Source organism: Amphiura filiformis, chromosome 16 (assembly GCF_039555335.1).
Source record: "Amphiura filiformis chromosome 16, Afil_fr2py, whole genome shotgun sequence".
NCBI classification, from domain to species: domain Eukaryota; kingdom Metazoa; phylum Echinodermata; class Ophiuroidea; order Amphilepidida; family Amphiuridae; genus Amphiura; species Amphiura filiformis.
The window spans coordinates 17,389,865-17,415,573 of NC_092643.1; the positions used below are offsets into that span (position 1 = coordinate 17,389,865).

At 37.2% G+C, this 25,709-nt stretch overlaps 1 protein-coding gene across 1 annotated transcript in view; it reads left to right on the forward strand.

Annotated features, from left to right (window-relative positions):
• Positions 1-1,224: 1,224 nt before the first annotated feature.
• The window catches only part of LOC140172476 (cubilin-like), a 63,719-nt gene continuing 39,234 nt past the window's right edge, over positions 1,225-25,709 (forward strand). The window contains exons 1-2 of the mRNA XM_072195622.1: positions 1,225-1,615; positions 10,296-10,379. Coding sequence (XP_072051723.1) covers positions 1,225-1,615; positions 10,296-10,379 — 475 coding nt within the window. The remainder of the gene's footprint in view (positions 1,616-10,295; positions 10,380-25,709) is intronic.

Sequence of the window (25,709 nt, forward strand, 5' to 3'; positions counted from 1 at the left end):
TACATTATATATCATCTTTGATTTACTTTCAACTTACTTCAACTTAAGCCTAGTTTCAGGGTCTGCCAAGGTGGCAGCCATGGCTGGAAGTTCGCCATCCACGGATTCCAGTCTCTTGGGCAAATCTCTGGGCATCGATAATGCCTTCCATGAGTCAGTCCAGTACTTATGCCTATGGTATAGCATTAATACAAAGTTTGGGGAATCTGATGTCATTGATGAATGTGATGGATGTGGCCATAGTCAAGAATTGATGTACATGTACGTATTAAACCAAGCCAAGTGTTTTCTGAATGTGGTCATTCCTTATCCTGTCTCTGCGACTAACTCCAACGATTTTTCATTCAGTTATTTTATCTAGCATCAGAGAAAGCTTGTAATACTTAAAGTAGCCAAAAACCTTTTATAGACCAGTATACCTTCACATTTGCTTGCGTAGTGTGTAGGACAGAGATGCACAACTAGCGGCGCACATCACTTCTGGCACATGGGTGCAGTAACGCATTCCTATGGGCGCAGTACTGCATTCCAAATGGCTCACAGGAGCTACATTGTAGTACATTGTAAGTGGACAAAAGACATCTTTTTTGATTCTTGATTACTTGAGAAATCATCTTTTTTTAACCTTGGTTAATCAAGAAATCATGTGCAAGGAGTGTCATCTTATTAAGCCATATAAAAATGCTATTAATCCAAGAGCTTCCAGGGGCATTGCCCCCTGGACACCCACTGGGGAGTTACCCGTGCACACCACCAGAGGCCCTAAAGTTGCCCCATGAACCCCATTCTTTAGTCAATCCCCTCTGCTCTCATCATGTAGTGTTGCTTTAGAATTCTCTGCATTTTAAAGCAGCACTTCAAGGAGTTTAGTTTAAGTGTGTAGGATCTGATGAAAAATTATCAGATACAATAATTTTCACAAAGCTTGCCGTTTTGTGCTTTTGTTATGTTTTTGCAACTTGGTATTTTGTGATAAAATATGTACCACATCCTGAAGTCAAAATAAAGGTATACAAAAATTCAGATGACCACCTGTACATGTCAATGTCCCTTTAATACATGAAGCAGTTGGGCAAAAAATACCACTTTGTGATTTGAAACGGAGCTGATAACACCATGGGTAGATACTCTGGGCATTGTTGGTTGTGTTGTAAACTCCCATGCTACATGTATGTAGGAATAGCAATGGTTTTATATGTGGTTTTCTTTGATTGTAATAATCAAATGACTGTTAGTGGACAAGACTTTACTGAGGAGGTTGAGTGTGAAGGAGAAGTTAATGATACAAGATGCCACATGGAATGCTCATCCAACTGTACCTGTGCCTTGGATAATGTCACCATAACCAGTAATTGCATGGATGGAAGTATCTTTGTGACTCAAGTGTTGTATCCATACGATGATGTGAATAGTCTCAGCTGGGCGGGCAGTACTTTACATAGTATTAAAGCGATGGCATTTGCAAGGTTTGCTGAATCATTAGAAGAATTGGATCTGAGTGATAATTCGTTAGGTGAGTTACAGCCTGGTGTGTTTGAAGGACTGACATGTCTGGAGAAGTTAAACCTGGAAAACAATTCATTGAGTGAGATACAACTAGGCCTGGCATTTTCGGGTAATTTTGTACCCGGGTACCCGCCGCAATTTTCGGGCGGGTAACCAGGTACCAAATTGCAAAAAAAAAAAAAAAAAAAAAAAATTTTTTTTTTAAATTTTTTAAAGTTTTTATTTTTCGGTTTTGTAGTGTCTCTGGACCTAGACCTAAATGCCAGGATCATTCATGGTTGACCTAAAAAAAAAAAAAAAAAATTTCAAGATATTTTGTTATTTTTTTTTATATGAAAATTGATAATTTGTATTCATGTCATAGTCTATTAATGATTTCAAAATGTATTGAATTTGAATGCATTTTGAAATCATTAATAGACTATGACATGAATACAAATTATCAATTTTCATATTAAAAATAACAAAAAATATCTTGAATTTTTTTTTTTTTTTTTTTTTTTTTTAGGTCAACCATGAATGATCCTAGCATTTAGGTCTAGGTCCAGGGACACTACAAAACCGAAAAAATAAAAAAAAAAAAAAAAAAATTTTTTTTTTTTTTTTTTTTTTTGAATTTCAGGTACCCGGGGAGGTATTTCCTACCCGGGTAATGTTATCTCGGGCGGGTACCCGTTTACCCGACCGAAAATGCCAGCCTTAGATACAACCTGGAGTGTTTGAGGGACTGACAAGTCTGCAGGGGTTAGACCTGGATAACAATGTATTACGTGAGGTACAAACTGCAATTTTCGATGGACTGATAAGTCTGAAGTGGTTAGACCTGGATCACAATACATTGAGTGAGATACAGCCTGGAGTGTTCGACGGACTGACATTTCTGGAGGAGTCAGACTTGGATAACAATACAATACGCAAAATAGCTGTCAATGCCTTTGGATCATTGAGAAACCTAGAAATGTTGTGGTTATCCTATAATGAGCTAACCTTTCTCTATCCGGACACTTTACATAACCAAACCAGGCTTGAAAATCTGAGACTTGATCATAACCAGCTTCATAATCTTCCAGAAACCATATTTTACTCCCTCACTCACTTAAAGTATTTAGATCTGTCTGAGAATAATTTGCACCAAATTCCAATGTTATCAATGTGTACATTGTTGAGAACTATTAACTTGAAAGAAAATCCACTGCTGTGGCTACAGAGTGAAGCATTCACAGGCTTAAATGAAACAGCCAACTTGACAGTGACCACTGCTGCGATATGTTGCTATGCGCCATCTATTCAATGTAATAGTGATGAGCCACCCTCTCCATTCCTGACGTGCAACCACATGCCAAATCTGAAGCTAGTGATTGAGCGTGTAGTACAACAGCTCTCACACCTCCTCATTGTTTTTTGTTTCTGTGCTGTTTCTGAATGGAATTTTGAACTAATTTTGGAACCAGTTGCTCACTATAACATCTAGCATCTACTGGACATTTTATATGTGATATTTACAAGTGGATTTGTGAGTTTTTTAGCGTTTTTATGTACTCTTGTATAACTTTGAGACTATAATACAGTAATTTTTTAAATCTTACCATCCTCACCACCTCCATTCCCAAGGAGTGGAAAAAGGCAATTGTTTCACCCATATTTAAAGCGGGGAAGAAGTCAGATTGCAGCAATTACAGACCTATTTCGGTCCTTCCTGTCATCTCTAAAATTCTTGAGCGTGCTGTCCACACCCAAGTGTACGAATATCTTCAACATAATGGGCTCTTAACAACTGCGCAATCTGGCTTCAGACCCAAACATTCTACACTTACTGCAATAACTGATGTTACTGACTATATTTTTAACAACATGGATAAAGGTGAAGTTACTGGGGCTGTATTTTTAGATTTAAAAAAAAGCATTCGATACGGTGTCTCATACTGTTCTCCTTCGCAAACTCTCCTGGTATGGAATCAAAGACACTGAGTTGGGATGGTTTTCAAATTATTTGAAAGGTCGTGAGCAAACAACTCTAATTGATGGTGTGCAATCTGATCCGCAACCAGTAACAGTCGGTGTGCCTCAAGGCTCAATATTGGGGCCCCTTCTTTTTATTTTATTCATAAATGATCTTCCCAACGCAATCAACAAAAGTAAGGTTGTCTTATATGCTGACGACACTGCAGTTTTGTTTAGTTCAAACAATAAGTCTGAAATTGAGCATGGTTTAAACCAAGATCTAGACCATATTTCTAAATGGATGAACACCAACAAATTAACACTTAATGCCTCTAAAACAAAGGTTATGACTTTTGGAACACACCAAAGAACTAGAAAAATGGGTGACTTGGAAATAAAAATCAATAATGAAACTCTTGAGAATGTGAATGAATTTAAATATCTTGGTATGTGGTTTGACCCATAACTTAAATGGGATAAGCATATTGAAAAAATGGCTGGCAAAATATCACAAAAACTTGGTGTTTTAAAAAGGTTAAGTTGGTATATTGATCAATACACTCGTAATATTTTATGTAATGCTATCATCTTGCCTCACATCGACTACTGTTGTACAATTTGGTCAACTGCCATGAAGTAAATATATTAATCAGATTCAAGTCTTACAGAACAGAGCAGCCAGACTGACTCTTGGGTGAACAGTTAGGGATTTACATGTGAAGGATTTGTACAAACAACTCAATTGGATGAAGGTAAATCAGCGGGCTGATTATTTTAGAATTATTCTCATGTATAAGTGTATTAATAATGTGGCTCCTGAGTACCTGAGGGACAACATTCACTCACAAATAAACATTCACTCATACAACACTAGATTTGTTGCAAATAAAAATGTTTTTCATTCTTCTGTTCATACTGAAACTGGTAAACGTTCCTTCAGGTACTCTGGAACAACAGCATGGAATAACCTCCCTGACAATTTAAAACAAATAAGCAATATTATTAACTTTAAAAAGTCGCTCAAGGAGCACATTTTACAAACCTAAACCAGTCTATCCTGTTTATAGTCTCATGTGTTTTAATCTTTTAAATATTTTATGGTATTACTCTGTATATATTATGTAGTTTGTAATTTTATAATATTTATTTGTTTTATAATTATCTTGTATTATTGGTGCAATGACTTTCTAAGTGTATTTTACATTTATTTCCTTGTAAATCATTTGTTTATGTTTTATTGTATCGAGGGCCCCTGTGGAAAGCAGTGCTTGCACTGATCAGGGTTTACCCTCGTTAAAGATGTCATTAAATAAATAAATAAATAAATAAAAATGCTGAACCTCAACATCCTTCGTATTATTATGTGGTTCATGAGTATCTTGGGCATTCTTGGAAATGTATTTGTTCTCTATGCAGGATATAGACATAAGAAACAAAGCAATGAGGTCCAGTTTCTTCTTATCACAAACCTCTCAATATCTGATCTCACAATGTGCTTATATCTGATCATTTTACTTTCAGCAGATGTGTATTATGGAGATTTTTTTCCAGCAAATTCAGAATCCTGGCGAAGAAGTGCATTGTGTAGATTTGCAGGAGCCTTATCTGTATTATCCTGTGAGGCTTCAACTTTCTTGATAACACTGATAAGCGTCGACCGTTTTTTTCTTTTAAGTACCGGTACCCATTTGGAAGCCGCCGCTTGAGTCCATCTCTAGCTCAATTACTGTTAGCCCTATTGTGGTCAGTAGCAGTCAGTTTCAGCGTTGCTTCTTTTGTATTAGCAGGAACAAATTCAGATTTATATAAAGTTTCAGAAGTTTGTGTGGGACTTCCCATCACAAAAAGTAAGCTTTATAATGAAAGCAAAACATTACGCAGTTTGACCTTTAACACTGAACATGATTACTCATACATATTAGAAGAATATATATCAATGAATACATATGATCATAGCAAGATTTTCATGTATCTATCCATTGCTATGTTCGCTGGTCTTAACCTTATCTGTTTCATAGTGGTAGGTTTCTGTTACATGGCCATTTTTATTAATGCTAGAAAAACCACCAGGAACTCTGGACAGTCTCGAAAATCAAACACAGAAACACGAATGGCAATAAAAATGTCTCTCCTTGTCCTTTCAGACCTATGTTGCTGGGTACCAATTGGGGTTTTATCAATTCTTGTCCAGGCAGGTGCAGTTGTTGTCAGCCCTACTGCTTATGCCTGGATAGCAACATTTGTGTTACCTATCAATTCTACCCTCAATCCATTTCTGTATACTTTTGCTGGGTTTTCGTTTGACAAAGTAAAATGCCGATGTTGTAAATGTAATGAAACTCAAGAAGAGAACATCCCAATGAGGGAAATTGTTGGACAGAGAGATTGAAAGAATCACAACTCACAGACAAGGACAAGGTTGAGGTCACGGTGAACAGTTGTTTCATATTTTGCTTAAAGGGGTATGACCTGATCAACAGCCTCATTCCCCAATTTTATTCATCAAATTTGAAATTTTTGTACCACAAGAAAGCTCTATATTTTCTCATTACCCTAGTAAAATTAAATGCCCCAAATATGTAAGGGTAAGGGTCAGTGTTGTAGGGTGACGCGATGGTAGCGTAGGGGTGGGGTAGGGTGTGGGGTAGTATGATGGGGTAGGGTGGTGAGGTAGTGGGTTCCTGATGTAGTGGGGTGGTAGGGTAGTGATGGGAGTAGTGGAGTGGGGTAGTGATGGGTGTAGTGGGGTTGGGTAGGGTGGTGAAAGTATGGAGGTGGGGTCAGGGTGGTGGAAGTAGGGATGTGGGGTCAGGTTGGTAGGGGTAGTGGGGTCAGGATGTGGTCGAGTGGTGAGTGAGATAGGGTGGGGTAGTGGGTAGGGTTGGGGTTGTAGTTTTAGTGGGGTCTGGGGTGGGATGGGTGATGTGGGTGGTTAGGGTGGTGTGGAAGGAGGTAGGGTGTGATAGGGTAGAATGGTGGGGTATTGTGGTGGGGTAACGTTGTGGTGGGGTAGTGGGTGGGTAGGGGTGGTAAGGTATGAGGATGGGGTAGGGTTGTAGAGGTAGGGTGGTGGGGATAATGGGCTGGGGTATGGTGCTGGGGTGGTAGGGTGCTGGGGCAGAGGGTGTTGGGTAGGGGGATGGGGGTAGTAGGACAGGATGTGGTGGGGTAGTGGGCAGAGTATGGTGGTGGGGTATAAGTGTAGTACAGGGTGGTCGGGATAAAGGTGGTGAGTAGTAGGTCAGGGTGTGGCTTGGTAATGTAGTTGGGGAATGTGGTAGGGTAGGGTAGGATGGAGTATGGTGGTGTGGTAGTGGGGTCAGGGTGTGGTGGGTACATGTAGGGTGGTGGGGTAGTGGAGGTAAGTTGGTGGGGACAGGGTGTGTGTTAGGGTAGGGTGGTAGTGGAGGAGGGTGGTGGGGTAGTGAGATCTGGGTATGGCAGGTAGGATGATATGGATAGGGTGGTGGGAGTAGTGTGGTAAGGGTATGTTGGGTTGGAGTAGGGTGGTGGGTTAAGGCTTGACCAAAATATTTAGTACAAGTCATCAACACAATATATACCACCTTCACATCTAGAAGAATAAGACTGAAGGTTATCAATCGAGAAAGTGCTGGTTATCAATCAAGAAAGCAGGTGATTGCAAAAGCAGACGAGACTAGTGGTCCGAGAACTGCCTTGTTATACTCCCCTGTATACAAAATTTGAGGCTTCAACTTTCAATGTTCAAATATTAAATGTATTTTAATGTATGTATTTGATTGTTAATATTTGCATGGGCTTTTTACATTTTGCTAATATCTATTCTTTAAAAGACGAGTCGGAGTGGTGCATGAGGTAGCGGTATTTGTGCTCATTTTGCCTTTTGGCAGGGGTAAATTTACCCCTTGCTCCTGCTTATTTCAATCCTTGATATTGAGATAAAAAGATTTGTAAACCCCAACTGCATTTTTTGATAGATTTTATTTCACTATTTCACTTGTGTTTGCAACTCTTTGTTGAATCAGTGGGGCACACACCCCAACAATGCATCACACCAATATCAAACATTTTTTTTATGTTTCAAAGAAACAAAAAACATACAAAAAAATTTGGAAAAGTATTTTTTTGTTATAATGTACCAAATAAAAGTTGCAAAAAATCACTTTTTTGTTGTTTTCTCCATAGTTATTGTTTTTACACCAAATCTATATTTATATTTAGATTCCTTGAAATTTTTCCCTTTAAAAAATCTACACTTTTATATGTTTTCCATGAATAATTATGAAGTTATGACACTTTAAGTTGTCTGAGAATGCACGGTTGCCTTAATGTTAATAATGCACATATATTCATTCATGTATTGTATTTATAGTTTTGATGTTTTTCGTTTGAACCGTATCGTACAGTGTCGTCACTGAGGGTATAAAACAACAACTAATAAATGAGCAATTTAAAATTAAGAGGACAAATGGTTGCATAAATGTTTTTGACTGATTGACCTCTTTCTAGGGCTTCTCCCTCAACAACTATTCTTGATATATTAGATTGATAGGTTGCATGGCTGTGATTCCAAAAACATATACCCAAACTAATTTGTGATTATATTTATGTTCCAAATTATGGGAAATTCGCCCAATTGTGGTAAATGTTTACAAATTGTAATTAAAGGAAGTCTCCGGTAATCACGACATTATGCCTTTTATGTTAGAAAAATAATTATCAAGCATGAATCACATGGTTTTATTTTTAAATCAAACTCATATTGACCATAAAAAAGTAAATAAACACAATCATATCTCAACTCACGATATTCAAAATTCCCTTGTCGAAATTGTCTAGTGCAATGACATCATGTTTATTTGTGCTCAAATGTCGCCACCCTCCATTGTATTAAGTACTGGGATGCCATTGCACTAGACAATTCCATTGCCTGGGAATTTTGAATACCGCATGTTGAGACACTGCTTTTTTTAAACAACACTGTCAAAGAATCTGCATTTTCTTGAATTTTTGGAAAATATTTTCTTAAAATACCCCATCTCTAAACCAGTTTTCTGAAAATTGCAACCCAACATCATACCAAAAAGCCTAAAAATGCACGCCAAATCTGCCGCACATCCCCATATCCACCTTTTCACCATCATAATGAACCACTAAAGCATCAGAATAAAAAAACTAAGTGAATATATATGTAACACGATGGGGGCCAAAGGCGGCAAATTTGAAACTGAGATAAAGGTAAAAATGTGGAGCAAAAAACAAGAAAATATATAAGAAAATAAAACAGTAAAAAACTTCATAACTTTAGAACCAAGTATGCTATACCTTGGGTGTTTTCAGTAAATGATAGCCTATTGTATGTATAATGTAATAATTACAGTAACTCATTTTTCAAAAGTGCCTCCTTTGGCCCCATGGACCAGGTCGTGTCACATATATAGACAATAATTGCCTGCTATGGACTCCACTCCAGTGGTGTAGCTAGGATTTTTTACAGAGGGGGCAGCCTGTGTGGAGCAGGGGCCCAAATCCACTGAAAGCTACCAAACAGGGGGGAGGTAGTTGTGGGTGTTGCTATGATCCCCCTGACAAAAAAGTCCACTTTCCAGAGTGAATCAAAGCATTCAAAGAAGAATTCAAATGAAAAATTAGTTATTTTTTAGTGTTACATAAAGACCACTGATGGAAATTGTCTTGTGCTTTCACCAGCGGGATCATCAGTTGATTGCCACCTGTCTTGGGGAGTTTCAGCCCTTATAATCAAGACACCTTCGAGGTGGGGGCCGGCAGTGAAAAACACCACCTCCCACTGGTGAGCTAAAACTAAAACTATGCTTCTAGCATCTGCTAAATAAAAAATCTGCATCTCAGAAAATGTAACAGGCACAGGCCAGCCAACCAAAAGAAGAGATCAAGCACCAGTTAGCACCCATACTATGTCAGCTTGTCAAAGTAAAACCCTTTGCCCATATTGGGATACGCCATCATTGATCAACGTCAAAAGGGGAATCTGTGTATTTGTACCCCAAGAAAAAGACCTAAATTATTATGTCACCCTAGTGTGACCCTCATAAACCAAGTAATTTTTCAGTTTTTTGCCTTTTTCTCAAAACTGCAATAAATGATTTTAAAAGTAATTCAGGGTGATGATATGTTCATCATCACCATATGTTATTCCAAAATTGTTTGGTGGGGAAGGATTATGTTAAAGAGGAACATTGAGGCAACGTGCAAATACTATATCTTAGTTTCAAATACATACATATACATACATACATGAGAGCTTTTGTAACATGCCATTTCTAAAGATCACAGCGTGAAAAACCAAAACATGTAAAATATATACAAGAAACAATTGAAAAACAAAAGAAAAATGAAGCAAGTAAAATTATGTTTGCGGAAACAGGTGAGTTTTAAGGCCATTTTTAAAAGCCGAGACTGTTTGAGCACTTTGCACAGAGGACGGTAAATTGTTCCAGATCAAAGGTGCATTGTAGGTGCCTTGTCGGCAGTGGATTTGAAAGTCCAACCAGTGGCGTAGCGTGGGGACACGTGGGGGGCAGGGCGTGCCCCCCAATCGATCTGAAATTTTAAATGGCCGAAAAATGGCTTGTGCCCCCCAATCATACCCGGTGCCCCCCAATCAGACCTGTTGCCCCCAATCGGATGACCCACACTACGCCACTGAGTCCAACAACATACAAATGACTTAAGTAATACATACATTTGTGCAGCATGGTAAGAATTTTGTCAGAGATTATAGCTACGATTAATAAAACAACTTTTGCACACGGTGTAATAAAAAAAAACATTAAAAAAATTTGTAAATTAGTAATAGATATTTCATATTTTTTGTTTTTTTCCAGGTGCTATGTTTCTGAAAGGAAAAATTAAATGGTGCTTGATAGGCTTCCTTTTGGTTGCATTGTCACCATGCAAGGCATATGAAGGTGAGTAGATTGAATCATTAAATGTAAATTTTGACTTACAGATACTTACTAAATAAATATCTAAATTGATTAGAAAATGCTGTATGCATGTACATGTATGATAAATTTCTGTTTGTGTTTAGAGGGGAATTATTATCACTTGTTGGGGATAGTAGCAGACCTGCCAACTGTCCCTCATTTTGGGGACTGTCCCTCATTTGGGGTTTACCGAAGTGAAAATGAGGGACAGTCCTGCTTCCTGAAAATTTCAGTAATGGCAAATTTAAATGTAAAAACTTGTAAGAACAGCAGAAAATGATGCAAATTTCACTTTAAAATTTTGCTATAGCATTCTCTTTAGTCTGTTTTGATAAATTTAGACCTGCAAAACCTTCCCTGAATTCTGAAAGTATCGCACATCTCAAATCTTTGAAGGGTACCTGGTTTGTGTACATGTACAAGGTTTTGGCCTCAATGTCCCTCTTTCTGACTTCGGTAGGTTGGCAGGTCTGTAGTAGGGGTGAAAATAGTGCCCAAGTCACAGGGAATAAGACATCTGGCTGGCTTAAAGAAGCAATCTGGATAAGGAGCAGAGGTCATAACACCATGAATAAAGACGAGGGGACATACAAACTAGACAAGATTTAAAATAAATCAGCTCATAAATTAACAGGAACCAGGAAGTTTGGCTATGTCATTAAGACCGGACAGTGTTGCTGTTTCTACTAACTTCTAGAAACTCCAGAGTGATCAAGATTCCTATGATACAAATTGAAATATTTCGAGTATCAGTTTTTGGATCTGTTTTCTACTTAACAGTGAAACAAGCCTTAAAAGCTGAAGCGCTTAAATTTTAATTTTTTTATTAAAAAATTGCTTTATTAAACACGTTAACTTGGATTTTATGAAGAAAAAATTATATGGTTCAAAAGAGGAGATGGTAGGTATGATTTCCAGGTATGATTTTTTTTATTATTTTTTAATACCTTCCCCTTCATGACTATTTTTGGGCATACAGTAAATTTGTAATTGCTAATGTCAGCCTCATCCACTGGCGTTAAGACACATAAGAAATACTCCTATAGAAAACCGATATTAATTGGCCTTCATTTTGTGATTACAAGCTCTGTTATGATAGATAGCAGATACATGGTGTATTATTGCTTTGGGAAATGTACTGTGAAAATCATTTCCTGGCGCAGACGCCACCATGGGTAAAATCAATTCTTGTATTTCCATTTGACATTTTCTTGCCTAGATGCTAAAAATTCTATTCAAATTATACAACAGTTGTGGTTCCTGAGGAGCTCAGGAATCAGTGATGTTAATTGTGCAAGAACAATTTATCTCAAAAAACACAACAAAAATAAAGAAAAATAGAAAAGAGAAATCACTTTTTGCTTGATCATACAGGACGCATTATTTGATTCTATGGGGGGTGGATTTTTTTCAATTTCAATGTATACCTTTATACAGAGTTGTGTGGGGGATTTTTTTTTACTCATCATAGTTAGGGGAAAAAGTTCACTTTGGTGACCACTCTCTGGCTAGTAAGGTTTGACGATTGATTCGACTTCTATGGACCATTTAGACAAAAAATAGCCACCATGTCCCTCGCGAAAATCCCGGCATTTTTCGCTAGAGGCCAAAATCCAAAATGGCCGCCACCACCATTTTGAAAATTTAAGTTTTGAACCAGAGCACCTATAATCATGTACAAAGACACTTTTTCGGATATGTCGAGTACAAGGATTCCGATTCTGACATTAGTTTGACATTACGGCATCATTTTCACCCAGAAATCCAAGATGGTGGCCGGCACCATCTTGAAAAATTTAGTTTAGAACAAGAGGACCTTAAATCGTGTACAAAGACACTTTTTTGGATAAGTCGACCACGAGGATTTCAAATTTGACATTACTTTGACATTACGAACTCATATTTACCCAGAAATCCAAGATGGTGGCCGCTGGCTACATCGTGAATAACTAAATGTTTTGAACCTGATTACCTAAAATCGTGTACAAAGACACTTTTTCCGATAAGTCGACCCCAAGAAATCCGAATCTGACATTAATTTGACGTTACAAAATAATTTTTGCCCAGAAATCCAAGATGGCCCCATTTGGTAGAGCGTAAATGTGATTTTTGAATGAAAGCAGAAGCATAAATGTGTCATTTCCGCCTTATCTGGGGTTCATGTCCCTTATATGGGGTTTAAACTGCCTTATCTTGGGTTTACATCCCTTATCTAGGGATAAGGCGCCTTGCCTGTGGTTTAGACGGCCTTATCCTGGGTTTACGTTCCTTACATGTGGCTAAGATGCCTTAACCTTAGCATATCGCAGTCTAAACCCAGATAAGGCATCTAAACCCCAGATAATGCGCCGTAACCCCAGATAAGGGACGTAGACCGCCGATAAAGCAGTCCAAACCCCAAACAAGGCGATTTAACCCTAAATGAGGAACATAAACCTAAGATAAGGCATCTAAACCCCACATATGGTGCCCAAACTCTAGATACGGGTCGTTAACCCCAGATAAGGGTCGTAAACCTCAGATAAGACATCTAAACCCAAGATAAGGCGCCTTAACCCCAGATAAGAGACGTAAACTCAGATATGACAGTTTAAACCCCCGATAAGGCACCGTAACCCCAGATAAGGGACGTACACCTCAGATAAACCAGTCCCAACCCCAAATAAGGCGCCTTAACCATAAATAAGGAACATAAACCTAATATAATAGAAGTAAAACCCAGACGGCGCCTTATCTGGGGTTTAAACTGCCATATCTGAGTTTACGTCTCTTATCTGGGGGTTAAGGCGCCTTATCTTGGGTTTAGATGCCTTATCTGAGGTTTACGACCCTTATCTGGGGTTAACAACCCTTATCTAGAGTTAAGGCACCTTATGTGGGGTTTAGATGTCTTTTCTGGGGTTTATGTTCCTTATTTAGGGTTAAGGTGCCTTATTTGGGGTTTAGACTGCTTTATCTGGGGTCTACGTCGCTATCTGGGGTTATGGCGCATATCTGGGGTTTATATGCCTTATCTGGGTTTAGACTGCGATATGCTAAGGTTAAGGCATCTTAGCCACAGGTAAGGAACGTAAACCCATGATAAGGCCGCTAAACCACAGATAAGGCGCCTTTATCCATAGATAAGGGATGTAAACCCAAGATAAGGCAGTTGAAACCCCATATAAGAGACATGAACCCCAGATAAGGCGGAAATGACACACTTATGCTTCTGCTCTCATTCAAAAATCACATTTACGTTCTACCAAATGGGGGGCCATCTTGGATTTCTGGGCAAAAATTATTTTGTAACGTCAACTTAATGTCAGATTCGGATTTCTTGGGTTCGACTTACCGGAAAAAGTGTCTTTGTACACGATTTTAGGTACTAGTAATCTGGTTCAAAACTCATTTTTTTCAAGATGATACCATGCGCCACCATCTTGGATTTCTGGGTAAATATGAGTTCGTAATGTCAAAGTAATGTCAAATTTGAAATCCTTGTGGTCGACGTATCCAAAAAAGTGTCTTTGTACACCATTTAAGGTCCTCTTGTTCAAAACTAAATTTTTCAAGATGGTGCCGCCACCATCTTGGATTTCTGGGTGAAAATGATGCCGTAATGTCAAACTAATGTCAGAATCGAATCCTTGTACTCGACATATCCGAAAAAGTGTCTTTGTGCATGATTATAGGTGCTCTGGTTCAAAACTTAAATTTTCAAAATGGTGGTGGCGGCCATTTTGGATTTTGGCCTCTAGCAAAAAATGCCGGGATTTTTGCGAGGGACATGGTGGCTATTTTTTTTCTAAATGGTCCATAGAAGTCGAATCAATCGTCAAACCTTACTAGCCAGAGAGTGGTCACCAAAGTGAACTTTTTCCCCTAACTATCAGTGAGGCAAAATGATTTTGTCCTCTCACTAGTGGGCTAGTGCAAATTTTTCAGATTTTAAGTTTTTAACAGCTCACATTTTTGCAGGGTTTACTGTGATTACACTAGGAAATCACAGTAGTGAAGCTATGTTTTTATAAAAAAAATGGTTATATAACTTTGATCAGCTCGTAATCGGCAGGAATTATTAGGCTTTTACCACTACGCTGTAAAGTAGACCTTGATTTGCCTGATCTATATTTTGTGTGTTAAAGAAAGTAGACAAAGTATAGGACTTAATTTGTAATACTTCTGGAGAGATGTTGCAAGACAATTCTCCAAATAAAATATAGTGATATATTTAATCCGCGATGTTATTAAGCCCGCCGACTACAAGCTGATCAAACTGTAGGTTAATGATAGGCCAAATGGTCATTAGGCTGAAAACCCAATAACTTAATTATAAACCCTAACACCTCTCCTAACCCTAACCCTATAAACTTTACCCTAACCATAAACTATAACTTAAACCCTAATCCTAACTGTAAACATACCTTAATGCGAAACTCAACTGATAAACTCTAATCCTATCTCTGACACTAATCCTAATGCTAACTCTATCCCTAATCCTAAACATATCACTAATCTTAACATAAAATGCCGTAAACCCTAACTTAAACCCTCTTTGGAGTAAAGATCCTTCGGACTAATGGGCTATTCCCAAAGCTATGCTCTTCTAATTTACACTAGCATGGGCTGCTATTAGGAACTACATTATATTTCTTCTAAAATCTTACCAATATCTGTTATCATTGTTGTGTGTGATGTAAATAATTTCATGAAAAGAAATTAGATCATTATAAGATTATAATTTTTATCATGGAAAGAAATAAGAATTAAAAAAAAAAGATATTGAAGAGTTACCGCGAAAAGGTCCTACCTGCAACAGCTGCCCTATAGACATTTGACAATTTCTGCATTCTATATTGTACACATATATAAAATATGACAACTGGCAGCTATTTCAGATGATGGAATTTTTTGGCACTAACCGCATGATACATGCATCTTGTAAAAACCAAACAATTCAAAATTTTACTTCTCCTATTTTAGCATCATTATCACTGGTTTCAAATATACTTGATGATATTTTTAGGTACACGCAATACTTTGGTGTCTATTCGACACAAGCCATGCAAAAGATTTACCAGTAAAATTTGCCAAATAAGAATTTATGGTGAAATGAGATGGAAAAATTACCACAAGGTTTTAACTCAAAAAGCTTAAATTCTATTCTAAGCCAAGTAATAAGTGGAAGTCAATAGTCAATTTCACCTGCGGTAAAAACATGTGACTTAAGTCTGGTTCACACAGTGGTTGTGGGGTTGCTAATCTCTAGGTTAACTATGGCTTAGGCATAGCTAAACTTGAGTGTTACTTTGGCTTAACATGTGTTGATGAATGTGTGCACAGTGTTTAGCTTAACAAAGCCTGACTTTGGGTTTATTTACAGACCCATTCAGTGATCCCAGTGCAAGTGTAAAAAATATATAATTGTTTATAAATTGCTTAAAGGTGAAGGATAAATCATTCAAATTGTCATTTGGTATTTTTGAAATGAAAAATTTAGCAAAATAAAAAGAATACAGCTGTTTTATCTGCATAGTCAGCATATAAATGACAGTATATAAATTACAGATTGCATGTAAATGCCTTATTTTATCTTAAATACACAGCTTGCGGCGGAACCACTAGCAGGCTATGTTAGCACATCTATGACAAAGACAAAGGTACCAAAATCTGAATTTGCTGAATCTGAGCAAATCACTGATGGGCCTTTAAGGCAAAGACTGCAACCAAAGAAATAAAGCGCTTACCCAGCAAACACAATACATTTCACAGAAAATGTTTAAATATTGGGTAAAGAGGCTATAAAATGTTTTAATAACATTACTGCAAAGCATGCTAACATAATGTTATTCCAGTATTGGCAAAATATTTTGCAAAAACGTTTGCCAAAATACTAAGTATATTTTACAATTTGACACCATTTAAAAAATTTTGTTGTAGTGTTTTTCTGCCGAAAGCAGTATGTATTCGAATTGGAACATGAAACACGACTATTGGGCGAAATAATGGCCGGATTGCCATGACAAATCATTCTGTCAAGTACATTTGGGCTACGTTTTCCATGTTGCCACGAAGTTCTTACAGTACAAAATGCTCAATGAGTCTGCATTTCGGCTAATGAATTATGCATTAGAAAAAAAAAAATGACAGGGACGGTCATAAATTCTTTATAATGGGTTGTAGTAAAATGTTTGCCTTGAAGAGTGATTATAAAAATGTTTGACTTGATTCTGGACTTTGAAAAGAATATAAAGCTTTGAATGTGTAAAGTTTTTATTGTTTTAAAGAAGTTAATCTGAAATAAGGTATCTGTGAAGGATTTTAGGGATATTTAAAGGGCCTGCACCCCGTCTTACAAAAATGTCGAATTTTTTGAACGGTAGCTAAATAGTTCAGCCTGAGACGAATATTTAGGGAGATCGGGGCAAAGTGGAACACGGGCAAAGCGGAATCATCAGTCGGCTGCGGAGCAGGTGACTACAAGCTCCTATCTTTGGCTGCATCCTTTTTGTACTTTGTGTACTTAACCCTCTCTCTCTTTAACCAAATATTCCCCAGAGTGGTGCGAGATATGTCAAACTTTTCCTCTGGTCATAAAGAACAAAAAAGTCAGTGGTCACATCTCTGTAGGATCATTGGTTGATGAGATATAGTCACTTTTTTTCTACTTTGTGCATTTAACCCTCTATCTTGTTAACCAAATATACCACAGAGTCGTATGCGATATGTCATACTTTTCCTCTGGTCATAAGGAACAAAAAAAGTCAGTGGTCGCATATCTGTAGGATCATTGGTTAACGAGATATAGTCACTTTTTCTACTTTGTGCATTTAACCCTCTATCTTTTTAACCAAATATACCACAGAGTCGTGCGATATGTCAAACTTTTCCTCTGGTCATAAGGAACAAAAAAGTCAGTGGTCGCATTTCTGTAGGATCATTGGTTTATGAGATATAGTCACTTTTTTCTACTTTGTGCATTTAGCCCTCTATCTTTTTAACCAAATATACCACAGAGTCGTGCGATATGTCATACTTTTCCACTGGTCATAAGGAACAAAAAAGTCAGTGGTCGCATATCTGTAGGATCATTGGTTGATGAGATATAGTCACTTTTTTTCTACTTTGTGCATTTAACCCTCTATCTTTTTAACCAAATATACCACAGAGTCGTATGCGATATGTCAAACTTTTCCTCTGGTCATAAGGAACAAAAAGTCAGTGGTCGCATTTCTGTAGGATCATTGGTTTATGAGATATAGTCACTTTTTTCTACTTTGTGCATTTAGCCCTCTATCTTTTTAACCAAATATACCACAGAGTCGTGCGATATGTCATACTTTTCCTCTGGTCATAAGGAACAAAAAAGTCAGTGGTTGCATATCTGTAGGATTATTGGTTAATGAGATATAGTCACTTTTTTTCTACTTTGTGCATTTAACCCTCTATCTTGTTAACCAAATATACCACAGAGTTGTGCGATATGTCAAACTTTTCCTCTGGTCATAAGGAACAAAAAAAGTCAGTGGTCGCATATCTATAGGATCATTGTTAATGAGATATAGTTACTTTTTTGTACTTTGTGCACTTAACCCTCTATCCTTTTAACCAAATATCCCAGAGTCGTGCGATATGTCAAACTTTACCTTTGGTACGTGAAGACGGCCCGATTGGCGCGAGGTTCATATTGGTGCGTATGCACCAAATATGTATCTTGTAAACCTTAAATTTTGCCTTGCCTTCCTTCGTAATCCTGATTGGGCCACAAAAAAAAATGTGTTCCACTTTGCCCCGGTCTCCCCTATACTAGGTATATTCGTCTCGGGCTGTCTCCGGTTTTAAAGCATCCCTCGATGGGTTAAGCTTTACTGATTTTCTTTATTTTAATACTAGTATATTGTAAAAAACCAAGTAGCTGTGGTGTTAGCTCAATATGCTAGGAAAATATTATAACCGATGACTTCATGTTCACTTTGGCTAAATCAGCTGTATTTTTGCTGATAAGGGTGCATAAATTAGCATTCGACATGTTGGAGAAATTCGCGTCAACTGTTTCACTATTGAAGTAGTAGCACTGACAACGTTCTTCTTCTTCTTCTACCGGTGAGTACGCGAAATGATTGCAAATTTACACATTTGTAATCATTTTGACCACAAAATATGATGTGAAAATACCGGGAAAATACAGGTACCCCGGTAGGCCTAAGCAATGAGAACAAGTCCTCAAACATTTGAAATTTGTAAGCGTTACTATAGGTATGCCAGGCAAACCTTAGTTAACACATTTGCTAGTCAGCCAAATTCGCCTAGAACACACTACATATATTTACATAGAAATATAAAAGAACTGGCCGGTCAAGGAAACCTACATAAATATGTTGTCTATATTTCACTTAACCCATATATATGATTTTTTATGGTGATAAGTCACTCGCACATGGAATTTTAGAGGGATTTTGATAGCAGTTCCATTAAAAAAGCTGCTATCAACATGAGGTCTAAGATCTAGAAACACCACCGGGAATTTTGCTAGATGAATCTTTTTGATGAAAGTCAATCTTTGACAAGATGTAACTTTACTATGGAAAGTGCTATGAAAAAAAGGTTTTCAGTTTTGGCTTTCTTTACTCAAGGGCTTTAATTTGATATATAAATTGATGCAGTTTGATGGCAAATTTGAATTCACCTGGCATACCTACTTACTACAACCGGAGGCTGAGGCTTTTGAATGAACGCAGGTTTCAACAGCTGCACTCGATCCAACCGCGATCGTATATCGCGTATTTCAAACTACAACGCGAACGCACGACCTTGGATACAATGCTAACCAATCACGAGTGCATTCCCAGACAAACGAGCACCTAGACCAGTGACTTTGACTCGCGTGAGTGAAGCGGACACTGCTTAGCAACGACTTTGACACGGACGCATACCTGGGCGCAAGCAAGCAGATATGTTCGCTCTGGAACATGTTATGTATTTGATGCGAGCGATAATGGCGCTGGAATCACACAAACCAGCGCGCTTTTCTCTCCAGTCGCGTGTACAGAACATGTTGCATTTGACACGCAGTGATAATGGCGCAGCAATCACGCAAAGCGCCGTCTTTCTCTCCAGATATGAACGCTTTTTTTCTCCGCAACCGACCAAAATCACCTTGGATACGTGGCTTCACCTACTGCCCTGGTTAGGGATGGGCACTCATAGGTCTAGGTGGTATGTCTATGAGTGCGTTGGCATGGTTGGATTCACTTCGCGATACTCACACACAATCGCACACGCTGGCGTATATCGCGCAGTGTACGCAAAAATTCGTCACGCTATTGAAAGTTCATTCAATTGGAATTCCCTCAGCCGAATTCCTACTGAAGACATAAATCATCTACACATGTCAGATGTATATATTTTATTAGCAAATATCCACAAAAGCATTCATTATAAATTTATTTTGATGATTTGTCATATTTTATGCCATATATTATATCCCTAAAACTAAGGCCGTATAAAATTAATGTTTTGGTTCTCGTCCAGAGGATTTTCATGAATTGATGAGGGAGGGAGGTGTTTTTTTTTTTTTTTTTTTTTCAATGTAAAATTAGCATTGTCAGTAGTTTTCGGACTTCTCCAACAGTGCTCGAGGAAACGATGAGGCCCTTTTTTTTTTTTTTTCAAATGTGAGATTCTGAGGATAAACCCCTAGAGTACCACAAAAAAGACTTGGAAGTGATGCTTGTTCTCTAATAAACTTATTTATATGTATGAAGATTTCATAAATCATTCCAAAGTCTAAAAAATTGAAAAATCTAAAAAAAAAAAAAATCTGACAAATCCCAGAAATTGAGGAGGGAGGGGACGAGAACCAAAATATTAATTTTACACGGCCTAACCGGTGGATTTGCGAACAATTTGTCGACATAAATGACGTTATTTTTAGTAATATGCAGACGAATGGCCAAATTACCTGTTGTGATAAATTTATCTGTACAAATTGTCGCACTCTGAGTGACATATAGTACGGTATATTTGCAACCCTGCTGTGGATATGTGAACAATTTGTCGACATAAATGACGCTTTCGGAGAAATTATTAGAAAAAAAAGGTTTTTTTTGCCTAGGCCTGTCCTAGGCCTATGCTAGGTATGATCATCAAATTTCTAAGTAGCCTTTTTAGTACTTTTTTTGGTCCTGGTGACAACCCTGCAAGTAGGATATTTCACATTGAAATTGTTTTGTTTAGAAAGGTGATTATTTAACTTGGGCAAATGTATTTTTCCCAATTCTGTGACCATCATTGATGGTACCTTACAATGAATACCTGTACAAAAAAGCAAGTACCCATTATGCAACATTTTTTTTCACAGCAATCAATTTTACAGAAAAGAGATTTTATTTGAAAAAATCTTACTATCACTGTATGATAACTTCTGCTGTATAAAGGTGTACCAATTGACACTTTTTGACTTTCAACCTTAAGTTTCTGGTGTCCAAATTTCAATTTGTTTGTATTTCCTACACAGTTATTAAGCTATTTCTGTGGTCACAAGTTGGGAGTTGAAGGAGGCCCTCTATTATATATAAGCATCCGGGGCTCATGATACGTGATTATAGCCTAGTTTCCTTGTGTGTAGCCTCAGTACGAAGGCTACAGCATCAATGTATTGAAAAATGCAGGGTCCATCGATCATGTCAGTAAATGAATAGGGCCTAGGCCTATTTTGTTTTGGGACTGATTATTCGGACTACCACCCGGCATGCAGGTATTCCTACATTAAATACAACAGAATTATTACCATTGCAAGATGGCTTAAAGCTAGCATTTCAAGTATCTCTTATAAGCTTATAACAAATGGTGCCCGCTGGAATCTCTTGAGGCATTGTCTTTTTTAAAGACATTTCTTGTTTCATATAACATTGTCATAATTTTATATCTTAAATAGTGATTAGTCTCAGTCATCCAGTTGTTATATGTTAAAATGTTTTGACCAAAAACAAAACAATGACTTCAGATGCAGACCCCCACAATATTTTTCTTGCCCCCCCCAGTTTTCCACCCACTTTGGAGGCAAAACCCCGAAATCACATCAATTTCCACTTTTTATGGCAATTTTGCCCCCCTGAAATTCACTTTGCCCCCGAAAAAAAATCCTGGCGCCGCCACTGCATTCAGCACTGACACACAACATGCAAGCTCATTAATTTTGCTCAGTGGTAAATTGCAAAGTAGTTAATATATTTAAATTGGAGTATGAAGCATTTGATTTTTATTTGCTCTAAATTTTAGTGAAATGTCACATTTTTAAAATTATGCCAAAAAAAATTGTCTCATCTCCCATGGGAATTTGAAATCGAATGTGGTATGCATTTATTTTTTATTTTTCATTTTATCAATAAATCAGGTGTTCGGGGGGGGGGGGGCACCCCTTGAAAACTTACCAGTTTGGACCCATTATGTTTTGCCAATGGCAATTTTTTGAAAATGAAATAAAAATTGTGAAATAAAATTTTATTTTTGAATGTTTTCACCATCAGAAATCCAATGCGCGGGGGACATGAGAAAAATCTATTTTTGGGGGGCCTGATAATCCAATTTACTCTGAAAATTGTACAAAATCTCTCAAATAACATTTTTCAAAATGAAATTGTACTTCCAAGTCATTTCTTACATCAAAGTTTTATTTCCCCTTCTTTTTTTTTTCAACAAGCAATCTCTGTCTCACTTTCTCTTCAGTTTTAAATTAAAGATAAAAGTGCATGCAAATACTTCTTTAAATACATCCTGATAAACAACTAAAGCAACAACCATAGCAATGATATGGGGGGATAAGGCTATTTTCTGAATAAAATTAAGAAAATTGTGAAAAATGGACCGAACCATTTAATAAAATTGGTTTAGAAAGAGGGGTCTTTGATATATCCAAATGTTGAAAATGCTACCCATGTTTGCAGCATGTCCTCGTATGGTCATTTGTACTGATGAGTAGCCACCCCAACAATCTACAGAAAATTGGCATATTAATCAATTAAGGTAATATTGGTATAGATTACATGTCATCTCACCCCATCCCTGGTTATATGAGAGGCAGGTCTGATTAGTGTAATTTGAGGACTTGATGGAGCATGTAAAATGAATTACCTGTTGACAAGTAGGGCTGAAAGTGATCATATAATGCTATAAGCATGTTTGTACTGTTTTCCTGACACTTCTGTGGGCTCTGGAGTTGGTAATTTTTATAGCCATCAATTTTTTCCTGTTTTTGTGCCTACATTTGTTGTTTGGGTTATATGCAAAGGTCTGAAGGATAAAAAAGCAAGAAAAACTAAGGGCTATTCCAGTTAAAATCTAAACACTCCATATGGAACATACAACCTAATCTTCCATACAGGGAGTGAGGTTTACAATTGGAGTTACCTGAATGGCTGACTCCCGGTACAATTACCGAATAGGGTGCAACTTTCTATACTTGAGTCCAGTCCTCGTTTACTGAGTTTAGGGTTAGGGTTGGGTTAGGGCAATCTTGTAATAAGACTAGATAGACTATTCAATCACAGGATACCACAATATGCACAGGCCTTCCTTTAACCCTAATGCTAAAAGTGGTTTTTGGCTATCCGAAAGGAAAGAAGGAACAAAAAAGGAGAGAAGATGAACAGAGAAATTACTTGGCACACCCAAGGATTTGAACCTAGACCCCTCGGGTGCCAAGCAGACAAGCACAAGATCAACGACCGGTAGCCACAGGCCTTTCGCTGGCCCGATCAATTTACGTAATTGTGAATAAGGCCATTCACAATTAATTTTTAGTTTACTATTTAAGATTTTATTAAATGCACAAGGTAACTTTTAATTATTTATTATTATTTTCTTTATTTTGAAACGAGTGGGCTCAGCCCAATATCAACAGTACATTTTGGCACTGAGGTTTTAATTATATTGCAATTATGGTTGATTTTATACATTGATAGTAATGCAGGAGTGTTCTTTGTTTAAATTAATGTAATTAAAATGTCATTTTACAGAGAAAATGCCAAATAAAAAGCAAATATTTAAATATTTTGCAATTCCCAATTTTGGATGCAGGAGGGAAACAGTAAACTAAAAATCAATTGTGACAGGCCTAAACAGGAACTATCAGGACATCCTCCTGGTCATCCTGTATTTGTATTATAGCCATATTGGGCTCTTCCAGAAATTAAAGTCACCCCCTAAAGAAGACATGGGATTCCCCAAAATTTTTCACCATTTTTGCTCTGGGAATTCCCCCCAAAAAAAATGGTCATTATTTTCACAACCCTAAAGAAGACATGGGAATTCCCAAGAAAAAGACACCTTTTTATTTTAGGCTTGGGAATTCCCAAAAATGTTGGCAAAAATTTGCCTGTCTTCTTTAGGGACACTGGGAATTCCCACTTTTTTAATCATTTTATTGTCAAAATGGAAATTCCCATTTGTTTTTGGATAACATTTTGGTCTTGGAATTCCCAAAAATTTATGGTACAAACTTACATGTCTTCTTTAGGGGGTGGGGTGCCATTAATTTCTGGAATAGCCCATTGACCACATTTGCTGTTGTATAGGGCCAGTCCACACTTTGATAGTCAACATGTTCGAGTCCACAATAGGGCAAAAATCACACATTTGTGTTTGCAGGTATATTGGAAACTGCAAGTGCCCATGATTAGGCCCAAAAAAAAAAGTTGTTTGTTTGTCCTCCACCGCCCGCTCCTCAGATTAAGGCCTGACCAATATTTTTTCTTTCTATTTTTTGTTTTTTTAATAAAAATAAGTAAAATTCAAAATTTTTTTCAGATCTGGAGTATCTCTGGACCTAGCTAGAGCTAAATACTAAGATTTTTATGGTTGAAAGTAAAAAAGCCCCCCAAAAACATTGTGTGTCTTCAATATGCAAAGTTATAACTTGTGTTCATGTCATAGTCTATTATTTTAGTGACTTCAAAGTACATTGGATTTTAAATCATTAAAAGACTATGACATGAACACAAATTGTAACTTTAACTGCATATTAAAGAAACAAAATGTTTGTTTTTTTAAGTCACCATGAATGATTGTAGCATTTAGCTCTAGCTAGGTCCAGGAATATGCCAAATCAAAAAAAAAAAAAAAAAAAAATCACATTTTCACGTCCTCTTTCAAAGCTGTGGAGGACAAACAAATAATTATGTTTTTTTTGCCTTAGTGGTGTGTGGGGTGATGTGTGCTACCTTACAGGGTTATGAAAAAATATGTATCCTATATTTCTTTTGTCAATTTGCAAAATAACTTCGTAACTTTGAACAAGACTGCTAAATGAAGGTACAATGTATTTAAGCAAATTTAAGCTCATCAATTGCTTTTGTGAAAAGTACATTGATGGAACTTAACGTTGGTATAATTTACAGTCCAACCTTCTTTTATGTGGCTATGACAGGAAGTATTACATGGCTAGATTAAGTGTAAAATCTGAATAAAGTGAATAAGTGAAATATTAATTTTGAAGTGTTTGAGACAAGAAGAAATCCCTTCATATGGGGTGATAACACTGATAATAACTGGTATTTCAGTATAATGGTGTACTAAGGGGGTGGGACAGGGTTATAGCTAGCCCAAGTTGAGCGCCTGCTAATTTTACTATTCAGTTAGAGCGCTGGTTCGGGGCACAATCTGTTTAGCGAACATGAGGAATCGGGGAATAGGCTAAGGGGTATACCCCCAAATTTTTTGTTTTTGTTTTTTTACTCTTTTTATGATGAATAAATCATTTGTGAGGAAAAAAAGAAAACAAAATTGAATTATTTTTTTAATGCCAGTCGGCGCCTGTCCGTGCCGGTTACCCCCAACCAACGTGGCTATAGGATGTGACATTGAGGATTTGAAAATGGACCCATCTATATACAAATTTTCCCAAGAAATTTGACCCAGGCATCACTATACAAAAAGTCAATTATTTGGTTCAAATTTAATTAAATTGCCAACATTTTTGGCACATTTCGAACACTTTGTCTACAGTAGTTCAAATTTAATTAAATTGCCAACATTTTTGGCACATTTCGAACACTTTGTCTACAGTAATGCAAAATTGGGGTATTTGGCAGAAAATATCAGGGAAAGTTTGAAAGTATTACCCATCCATAAAATACTAAAATTGGCCCAGGCAAAATGGTGTCACAGCATTGAAAAGTATGTTTTCCTTTGAAGATTATTTGGCTGATAATGAAGAAATCTGTATAAAAGAGGTAGGTCTGGATAAAGGGGGTTGGACTGTATTCTGTTCCTGGCCCCCACACTCCGTGCATCCGCGGGTATTCATGCTCGTCGCAAATTTAGCAAGTAAGG